Source organism: Nanorana parkeri, unplaced genomic scaffold (genome assembly GCF_000935625.1).
Source record: "Nanorana parkeri isolate BGI_ZX_2015 unplaced genomic scaffold, ASM93562v1 scaffold2980, whole genome shotgun sequence".
Classification (NCBI taxonomy): domain Eukaryota; kingdom Metazoa; phylum Chordata; class Amphibia; order Anura; family Dicroglossidae; genus Nanorana; species Nanorana parkeri.
Window position 1 is genome coordinate 7,062 of NW_017309248.1, and position 11,301 is coordinate 18,362.

General features: G+C 43.0%; 1 protein-coding gene across 1 annotated transcript in view; it reads left to right on the top strand.

Moving 5' to 3' along the window:
- Positions 1-11,301, top strand: part of LOC108802611 (tetratricopeptide repeat protein 39A-like) — a 23,844-nt gene that overhangs the window by 5,154 nt on the left and 7,389 nt on the right. The window contains exons 3-9 of the mRNA XM_018574466.1: positions 991-1,046; positions 2,252-2,319; positions 3,292-3,356; positions 5,307-5,406; positions 7,560-7,625; positions 8,206-8,314; positions 10,560-10,627. Of these exons, the coding sequence (XP_018429968.1) occupies positions 991-1,046; positions 2,252-2,319; positions 3,292-3,356; positions 5,307-5,406; positions 7,560-7,625; positions 8,206-8,314; positions 10,560-10,627 (532 nt within the window). The remainder of the gene's footprint in view (positions 1-990; positions 1,047-2,251; positions 2,320-3,291; positions 3,357-5,306; positions 5,407-7,559; positions 7,626-8,205; positions 8,315-10,559; positions 10,628-11,301) is intronic.

The window sequence follows — 11,301 nt, forward strand, 5'->3', positions numbered from 1 at the left end:
GTTAATAAACAGGTTGAAAAGCATGGGTCCCAGCACAGAACCCTGAGGCACACCGCTAATAACACTAGCCCAGTCTGAAAGGGCGCCATTTATTGATACTCTCTGTACCCGTTCCTTTAGCCAGTTCTCTATCCATGTACACACCCTTCCGTCTATGCCCATGGCTCTTAGCTTGTGTAGTAAGCGTTTATGAGGTACCGTATCAAAAGCCTTAGCGAAATCCAAATATACCACATCCACCGGCCTCCCTCCATCCAGATCTCTACTTACCCCCTCGTAAAAAGTCAGTAGGTTAGTCTGACAGGAACGGTCTTTCCTGAACCCATGCTGATTATCACTAACTATACCATTAGCCTGAACAAATTCTACTAAATAGTCCTTAATCATTCCCTCTAGCAGTTTGCACACTACAGATGTAAGACTAACTTGCATCCCTAGTATCTATTTTTTAATTGCATACCACTGATATCACCCTGCTCTCTGTTTGGAATTATTTTTTTTTGGGTATTACTACATGTAGGGCCGTCCCTATAACGAGGCAGCTTGAGGAGGTGGCCTCAGGCGGCATCTCACTGGGTCATGCGCTGCCCCCTTTCTAGCCAGAGCGTCCCAGGTTGGTAAGAGCTCTTTCGTCCGGTGTCCCACCCAGCTCACTGACGTCACTGGTTGCCACTGGCTAAGTTCATGAAAATGCAGATCTGTCACACGGATAAAGTAGGTGTGACGCACACCCTGGCCCGAACCCGGTGTGCGTCAATCACACGTGACTTTACTCAGCTCTGAACCGAGCGAGTAGGACGTGGCGATACCACTGTCAGCCTAACCCTGCACAGAGACGCAGCTCGCGGGGCAACAATCGCAGGCCAGCAGACTCATTGCACTCATTAGTCATTGGTAGAGTCTGATTTCTGTATTCAGCTGTTGTTCCTTGATGTAAAATCTGCAGTGCTCATACACAAATGTGATGTCTGTGTCCATGTTTTTTCTCAGGTTCAGAAAGAAAACATCGCTCATTAATAAATCCGGAGCAGAATCCTACACAGAAGGTGAGATGTGCTACAACTGTGCAATTACATTGTAGTGTGTGTATAGATTTGGATAGGAAAGGGTTAAAACCACCACCAGTTCATTGTTTGCTGTGTATGTGCTTCCTATTAGAATTTTACATTATAAATTGGTTTTGGATAGAGAAGGGTTAAAACCCCGCGCAACTTGTTTCCTGTTAACTTCCTTTTAGGGAGATTTCACTTCCTCTTTGTTGCAACGGGAAGCGAGAGGCAATACCCCCCAGGGGCTCTAACCTCTTCTCACTCTATACAAGACTTATAAGAATAAAAAAGTTACATATACTTTAAATACAGTCTTGAAGGACAACTATGGTGAAAAGTGTTGTATTCTAATACGTGTTGTATATGTATATGTTGTATATGTTGTATTCTAAGGCCCCGTTCACATTGCACGATTCGCAAATCGCGCGTTTGTCGCGCCATTTGCATTTTGCACGATATCGCGCAGATGCTTGCATTGAGCAAGCTAGAATCGCGGCAAAATCCCCTCCAAAAAGGGTCCTGCTGTAGCGACGCACGACCCGCGACAGCGGGACCCTTTGCCCCATTGAGATGCATTGAAGAGCGATATCGCGCGGTAAATAGCCGCGATATCGTGGGAATTACCGCGCGATAAATCGCTCAATGTGAACGGGGCCTAATAGTGTTCAGTAGAGATGCACCGATACCGAGTATTTGGGGCGTATTCACTCGTAGTCACTCAAATGCGCCGATGCCTAGCCCGATACCCCAACTTCCGGTATCAGGAAGCCGGGTGGCGAATCATTACACGATGCTCGGCTTCCTGATTGGTCGGGAAGCTGGCTCCATGCTTCCTTGTCACCTGGTGACGAGGGAGCATGGCAACGGATTCCCTGCTTATCGGGAAGCCGGGTGGCGAGTCTTCACAAACCACCCAGCTTCCTTAATGGGACTTCCGGTGTCAGTATTCGGTATCGGCAAGTACCCGAAAAATGGAGGGGAGAGAGTAGAGCGCTGACCGGCGCAGGACTGAGGATCAGGGAGTATGCATTTTTTTTAAATTTGGCCCCCTCTAGACAAAACAAGCACTTAACCGTTGTTGTGTGGGGGTAGCCCCACTGCAAAAGGGTGAGTTTTTTTGTTTGTTTTTTTACATTCCCGGAGTTTTTCTATAAATGATCACATCTCGGTCTCATTACAATGTTGTCTCTTTGATGTTGCAGTGGAATTGCACGCGGAGGTCTGCTATGCCGAGTGTTTATTACAGAGAGCTGCTCTGATTTTCCTGCAGGTTTGTGTTCTGTTTCTTCTTCATGGACTCTGACTTAGATTACCTCTTAAAGGCTGAGTGTAATGTAGATTCTGTAAATACATACAGTAAACTCTCAGTTATCCGGGAATTCAACTAACCAGAACTCTTGTGTAACGAGAAAAAAAAAAATCCCCTGTGTACTCATTGTTCTGCTGATCTCCGGCATGTCCTGGAAACATCGTGTGGCTATTTGTCTTTAATTTGCTTTTGATTACTGCATTTCAATAATAAAATGAAGTCAATACAGAGTTTATGGGATGGTATAGTATGGGGTACGGCATTAGTTACACCTAGTCTTATTAGTAACTCTCAAGCAACCAGCAACTACATTTATCCGGAATCTACCAATCCCCGTGGATGCCGGATAACGGGGAGTTTACTGTATTATGCGTTATTGCTTTCAGCCAATAGGGGGAAAAAACAAATCTAATTCCATCCGATTGGGAAAGTAGAGATGATGTCATTGTGTGTGGGCAGACTTTCCAGACATCAGAATGATGACGGTAAAGTCAGTTTTTACACAAAATGTCACAGCTGCTATCCAGGGAGAGCTGAGACAGGAGGGAGGAACTGATGAAGAGAGTTCAGTGGTCGGTATGCAGAGCTACTGTTAAGATGGCCATTTATCTTAAAGGAGTTGTAAAGTCCCAGCGTACACTCTCCTGTTATGACATCAGCATTGTAATAGGAATACACCATCTACAGGGACTTCTGTGCTGGATTAATCTAAGAAAACTGGGTGTTTCTCCTTCCAGCTGCTCACTTAAATTGGCTGCATGAGCCTGCATTGATATCATTCAAATATGTGAAGCTGCGCAATCACCCAACAAGTAAAACAAATATGTGCAAAAAACAAATATTATAGTGAGCAATACTATTGTGAAAAGCATAGTAATGTATTGTGACAACACCGGAATATCCCGTCACTTTCAGTTCTCTCTCTTCATACAGGATGACAACATGATCAACTTCATTAAAGGTGGGATGAAGGTTCGGAACAGTTACCTGATTTACCGGTGAGACACGTTCCTGCCTTGTATGGTGGTGGTTGTATGATGCAGTTTCCATGACCCTCCCTTGAATAGCACTAACTCAGGGGTGGACAAACTATTATGGAATTCAGGAACCAGTCCGTCCAATCCAGGAGCCAACAGGATTTGTTTTAGGAGTCCGCTCCATTGACAACAACTAGAGAGAACCTCAAAAGTTGGGTGCCAGCTGTAACTTTTAAGGAGCATTGGCTACCTGGCTCCGGGGGTTTGTTCTGGCACTGCACTAACATCTCATGTCATAAAGCCGTGTTCATTAGTAAGATATCATAAGTAACACAATGGTTGTTTCAATCACAGTCGAGATTAAGGATCCCTGCAATGTTTGGGGATGTGCACATGGGACTTTGGGTCATTCATTGTACATAGAGTTTGCATATTCCATAGGTCTAGGTATATTCCGTAGGGTCGTTCACAACCCCACCCCTGAGGAAGCTTGCAGTCTAATGTCACGGTCTACTAGGGGGAGTTGGTCAAATACACTTGGGCTTTTTTTAATCTTAGTGTTTTTAACATTTGTTCTCTGCCCTGAGAGTCCAGCGATTGGTAGGTTATGGCTTAAGGGGCCATAGGCATTCAAAATTTTGCTGGTACCTCCACTATTAGATGAAGGGAGCCAGGAAACCCTCAGGCCACAAATCCAATTCTGATTTCATCCTCTTCATATTGCGTAGATATGTGACACCGAAATACCCGGTCACTTTCAATTCTGTCTCTCCCTTCATACAGTGTGAGAACATGATCAACGTCATTAAAGTAGGGATAAAGGTTCGGAACAGTTACCTGATATACCGGTGAGACCGGGACCTGTCACACCGGTATATCAGGTATCTGTCCCAAACCAAACCTTCATCCCTTGGAATGAAGTCAGAGTTGGATTCCTACAACCCCCAAGCCATAAACTACCATTGCTGGACTCCCAACACTGAGAACAAATGTAAAAAACCAAAAATATAAAAAATAAAAGCCTTATGGTATCTGACCAACTCCACCTAGTATACAGTCACTGAAGACCTTGCAGTGTTTGTGTATGTGCCCATGGGACCTAGTCATTCATTGTACATAGAGTTGGCATATTCCATAGGGCTTGGTATATTCCGTAGGGTCTATCACAACTCCACCCCTGAGGAAGCTTGCAGTCTAATGTCACGGTCTACTAGGGGGAGTTGGTCAGATACCATTGAGCTTTTATTTTATTCTTCTTATTTTTTTTAATTTGTTCTCCGTGTTGGGAGTCCAGCGATGGTAGCTTATCACCGTAGGAAAACTCTGCAGCTCCCCTAAGTAGAGAATAGAAGTATCGCCTACACCAAAGAACCCCTGCCAGCAGTGAAAGTGCATCTATAGCCAAAACTAGTTTTGGACAGAGTGGGGAAGGTCTAGAGCCCTTGTCAGGTTTTACTTTTATTAGGAGTTCCATTAGAGAGATTTCCCCTCACTTCCTGCTTTGGGTACAATGTTTTACTGGACAGGAAGTGAAGGGAAATCTGAAACGGGAAAAGGAACAACTATAAAAAGTTGGCAGAGGTTCCAGCATTCAGCCCCAGAACAATCACATCATTCTGTGTCGGAGTTTCTTTGCCAAGAGCATGTAGGTCCCGCGGCGCAGCGACCAGATCCTGGCAAGAAACTTCTGTGAGCAAGAATATTAAAGAGGTAACGCACCGAAACATGGGAAGAACATACAAAGGGAATCCACATAGTGAGAGTAGGGAGTTAACCTTGGGCTCTATTCATTTTGAACTGAACACTTTACAATGCTATTTTTTTCTCCTTTCTACTTGTGATCCGGCGAATCTGTCAAAATGAAATACGACCATTTTATATTTGTATGTGTTTATCTTATCTATTTATATTGTCATAAGAAAGGTCAAGGTGCTTGTTCCCTGTGTAAGTTGTATTCCTGTCTGGTTTCAGAGATCTGAACACCATCATGCAGTCAAACGCCTTCCAGAAGGGCCAGTCACATGCACACCTACAAGGCGGCGTGTCTTTAGGTATTGGCGCATTTAATCTGGTGAGTTTAAGCCGAGAAATATTTCTTTATAGTATGGGTAGGCAAACGCCAGGCCCTCAAGCTGTAGCGAAACTACATATCTCATCATTTATTTTCCTCTGGGAGTCATGCCTGTGGCCAGGGCCGTCCCTAAAATGAGGCAGTTAGCAGCTTTTCAAAATGTCCTTTGCTTTGTGATATGTCGGTGTGCTGGTGACTCTTCTCTACATTGCTTGTGACTGCGACTCCATCCGCTAGTCCCTGCAGCACCCGCCACGTACATTGGGATCTACCGGTCAGGATTGCAATGGGATGTGTGCAATATGTCTTGCACACATCCCATCCCATCATAAAGAACAACACGCCCTGTTGTTCTTTATAGCTATATAGCGTAAGAACAGTGACACCACAACAAGAGGCTGCAGATGTGACTATCCTGCGCCGCTGTTCCATCTGTCATGGCGGAACCCTGTATTGTATTTTTCAAATAAAGATTTTGCATACTGAATTTTTGTTAATAAAAGTATTAATTTAAAAAATGTCACCAAACCATTATAATTTCATTGGGACTTTCCTCCCATGGTGCCGACCAGTTCTAGATGGGGGCTGAGCAGGAGAAACTGCATTCCCCAGGCAGTGAGGAGGTGGAGGGGATCACCAGAGGAACCTCATTGTACATCACACAGGATCTGAATTGGGAAGCTGCCAGGATACATATATCACACATATATCACACAGGGCTGCCTTCACCCCCTTCACCTAAATAAAATAAATTGGCTTGAGTGTAGATTATATGTTTTATCTGAGAATAATTTTGTTCCACTGCAATCTCTAGTCCCGAGTCTAATCTTAGCTTGTTCTTTCTATGCTGCTTATGGAGATAGGATGTTATAAGGTATTTATTAATTTGCCGTGGATGTCTTTTTGTGAGATTATTGTATGTTTTATTGATATATTATTATATATTTTTAGAATTTTACAAGAGAACCCATCTGATATGATATATAGAGACTCTCTACCGGTTTTTGTTGGCCCCCTTGTGCTCCCAGGAAGCCCCAAGACCCTGGGAAGCCTAGTGCTGGAAGTCCTCCGACTCTGACAAAAGTTTAGGATTCCCATACTAGGGTTGGAGGCTTCGAAGAGATGGAAAGGTCCCGGCAGGCACCTTGGTGAAACCTGTTTTTCAGGGAGGGTGCTGGATATTGTGAGTAGAGTGTAAGAGTCGCTTTACAATACTTCCAGCAAATACAATTAGATTGTAGTGCAGAGGATGGTTGAGCCTTTGCCTAAAGCAATCCGTGAGAATTCTACTGTCATTTTTTGTTGTTGTTAGTGCTGGTTAGGAAATGAAAGTTAACACTTGGCACCGCTGTGATCCAAATGTTAAATCTTGCAAGTGTGGCTTTTTTTTATTTTGTACACTCCATTCAGACATGAAGCATTTGCAGGGTGCTGGCCCTGAATGTGAGCCTATGAATATAGAGGATGAGTGTTCCCAGCTCCGCCTTCTGCATCTTTGAGATAAGTAACACGTTCACTTTGTAGCCCACCTCTTCAACTACTAACAGTTATGCTACCCCTCACACCGTGATCACATCTTGCAACTCTGAAAAGAAAACCCTGTGTAAGCTCTACATTGGAGCTCACAAAAGGCTAAGGTTCTACCCCCATGTGACCGTGATTGGCGGCTCTGGTCATTGTACATTGCATAGTGGGTGCAACGGGAGATGGTCACATGCTCCTCGATACCCACAAGTACTAACAATTTCCAAGGGCTCCAGCTGGTGAACAAGGCAGCGGGTGAGCACAGGCAAAGTGGAAGGTCAAAGGGGTCAAATCTAAATTTTTCATTAGTAAAGCCTGAATATTCAGAGTCTTGTATAGCTCCGTGTGACTGGTGCTCTTTAATGTGACCTGGAATGTATCAACATTGGCTACCTTAGGCAGCTCACTGATTGATTTAGCATGTTTAGTTGCATGGTCAAGAAGATACTTTTTGAATTCTTTTTTACTTGTTGGAGAAGACATTTTTATTTCTTTAGCCGGCTTGCTCCCAATTCCACAACAGCACCATCTGCTGACCACTTTGGCGCATCCATTGGCTTTATAACCACACATCGTCCTGCTGTTAAAACTGGTCTGTATTCACATGTTATGTCATTTCTGTCCTGCAGACTTTGTCTCTCTTCCCTCCCCGGATACTGAAGATATTGGAGTTTGCTGGCTTCTCAGGGGACAAGGTTGGTTGTATATGTAGATGCTAAATCATAATAATACTAAATATACTGTGTGTAGGTGTGTCTATATGTGTGTGTATGTAATATATATATATATATAAAAAAAATATATAATATCCAATGGAAGGTTCTGACCTATTTGCTTGGCTAAATCCACGTGGTGACTTTTTTTTTGCCAGGCAGTGTATCTAAACACATATATAATATATGGAAGCTTACCAATCCTTAGATGTGGTGCAGGTTTAAATACAAGTATATAGATACAAGCCTTCAGGATGCTTTAGATGTCTTCCTTGGGTTGTATATAATAAAGCTTGAAGAATGAATATATGGCTTCCAGAAAGCTTGCATCTTTAATAACTTAAGTGGGAAAATAAACTCCAAACATTGTGAATAAATGTCTAACACGGTACAATACTACTACCATATACTCGCTTGTTGGCTGAGAATCCTTTTAGCCGTTTCAGCCTTTTGTAGAGTAGATATTGGGGCATTTATCACCCCAAATTGTATTTACGCTTGTTGGAGCTTTTGGTAATAAGTTTTCACGTCTCCAGTTTGTTGCTGTGATTTTGCTCCTCAGGAATACGGGTTGAGCCAGCTCCATGAAGGGTCTGCATCCTATAACCTGCGCTCCTTGCTGTGTGCTATGCTGCTACTCTGCTACTACACCTTCCTGAGCTTCATCCTAGGTGAGACATGCCACCACCATATGGGGATAAGGGGCCAATATGTGCCGGTATATACCGTGCAGGGGAGGCACACGCACTTGTATTTTCACAAATGTATCACTAGCACACCAGTAATTCTTCATCCGAGGTGAGATGTGCTACCATCGTATGGGGATAAGGGGCCAACCTCTGCTGGTATATACTGTGCAGGGGAAGCAGACATAATAGTATTTTGAAACTTAATCCTCCTGTCCCATCGCACTCAAAAACCCAAATCCAACTGGGTGGGTGCTGTGGTGACAACGGATGCCTCTGTGAAATGTAGATAGATGAAAGTAGTCACTCGCACTCCATGATATTAAAGTCAATGCTGTTTATTGACTGAGATAACACACATCTCCTTAGCAAGAAGATGTGTGTTATCTCAGTAAATAAACAGCATTGACTTTAATATCATGGAGTGCGAGTGACTACTTTCATCTATAATAGTATTTTGTTCTCCTGCTGTTTTGAAGGTTTTATTGTTTTTTGGAATTTTGGTTTGCCTGTTATCATAGTAGTGTTGGGAGATTAGGTTTTCCTGTTATCATAGTAGTGTTGGGAGATTAGGTTTTCCTGTTATCATAGTAGTGTTGGGAGATTAGGTTTTCCTGTTAATAAATAAACAGCATTGACTTTAATATCATGGAGTGCGAGTGACTACTTTCATCTATAATAGTATTTTGTTCTCCTGCTGTTTTGAAGGTTTTATTGTTTTTTGGAATTTTGGTTTGCCTGTTATCATAGTAGTGTTGGGAGATTAGGTTTTCCTGTTATCATAGTAGTGTTGGGAGATTAGGTTTTCCTGTTATCATGGTAGTGTTGGGAGATTAGGTTTTCCTGTTATCATGGTAGTGTTGGGAGATTAGGTTTGCTTATTTTTCATGGTAGTGTTGGGAGATTAGGTTTGCTTATTTTTCATGGTAGTGTTGGGAGATTAGGTTTGCTTATTTTAATGGTAGTGTTGGGAGATTAGGTTTGCTTATCTTTCATGGTAGTGTTGGGAGATTAGGTTTGCTTATTTTTCATGGTAGTGTTGGGAGATTAGGTTTGCTTATTTTAATGGTAGTGTTGGGAGATTAGGTTTGCTTATCTTTCATGGTAGTGTTGGGAGATTAGGTTTGCTTATTTTTCATGGTAGTGTTGGGAGATTAGGTTTTCGTGTTATTCAGCAGCTCAGAGCTTTATGAAACCATGCACATCAGGAAGGGATCAACAGTTCATACTTCTGAATGTAGATTGCGGCATGAGCATGTGTATTTATCTCGGCTGACCATGTGTACCTATGCAGCAATTAGAGACCCACTAAAACTGGCCTTCGACAGAAGACTCAAGCTAGACAGAGTCTTCCCACATGAAGGGGGATGTCCATGTAGGACTTGTAGTGTTCAGACATAGTTGTTTTCCAAAATGGCCATCATTGGCCTGATCAGTCAATACTCATCTCATCTCTGCTTATTTACATGACATTAAACTTACCAATAAACTAACCTTAGAACTTACATAATGTAGATGGGGCTTAGAGATACAAGAGAAGGGTCTTCAATAGCTTAGGAGGTAGGTCTTCATAGCCTTCAAAAATACACTAAGACCTTCAAAAATGTAGGGAATCAACTTTCTCACCTTCCCTCCACCTTGGTAGCATTACATTTTCTCCAGAACTACAGGTGCACTTTAGTAGTATTGTGTTGATATGAAAGATGTTCCAAAGAGAGGAGATCTAATATCTGTAGACCAGACTCTAATAATCCATTTTTGTACTTGTCCCATCTACATCACATCATAGTCCAATCCATCTGAGAACTTTACACTGTGTTTACTCCACACCGCACCTACATTTTCCAAGTCATTGCTAAAATGCAGGCTGCAGTGTCCTACATAGCTGCAAAGAACACTCTGTGGTAGGAGGATAGGCCGGTCATGTTGGAGTCCAGGCTGTCCTACTTTACTCTTTTGCACACTTAAAATGAATGGGGGATTCAACTGCTTTGGGACTCCTAAAAGAGCAAAGCAGAGGGCATCAGTACCAGGGTTATTTCTTCTTAAAGCAGTGGTATGTTAACAGTATGGTCATACCATCAGTAACCCTTAGACACCCAAATCAGCTGCAGGACCGGGATTCATTGCCCTATGCATACAGTCTAGAGCAAGAAAACACATAAACCAATGGTCACTTTGCTATGAAGAACACAGTAAGATTTGTACCTCCTCTGTGTCATGTCTACAGGGACTGGAGAGGAAGACACCACAGAAGCCGATTCTCTTCTTCAGCCTTACCTCAGCCAGTACCCCAAGGTGAGCGGATTGCCTCGTATATATGTCAGACCTGCACTAAGTGAGGTTGGTGCACTGGAGCAGAATATGTGCAGAAACTTGAGAGAATGTATACTGAAGACTAACATGAGCATTCTGCTAAACTGGGGGTAAAGTGTCTGAGCAATCAGCAAGCTGACTCCTTCCATCATTTTTAAACCTGAACAAGGAAAATCACACCTGGAATCTAAATTATTTGTATGAGCAACACTTTCCTCCAGAGTAGTGCTGATGGAGGAGTAGAAGGTATGAATGTGATTCAGCCTTCGTTGATTGACCACTGTGTCTTTCTACAACCGTTATTCCCTTATAGTGGCTGCAACATAATAGTTTTGCTATCTTTGATTAAAACAACTTGATATGGTTGTGTGGATTATATCTACTGGCAATTTGATAGAAGGAAGATGTCTGTAGATGCAGGGCCATGAAACAAATGGTGACCACTGGAAGTATTGCAGAAGGACCAGTAAAAATAGTCTGGCAACAGTATTTATTCATTCTGAACATCATTCCCTTGTAGCCCCCTGGCTGCTTTCCCTTGTCTCCCCCCAATCTTCATTCCCTTGTTGTTCCCTAGCTGCTTTCCCTTGTCTCCCCCCAATCTTCCTTCCCTTGTTGTTCCCTAGCTGCTTTCCCTTGTCACCCCCCCCCTCTTC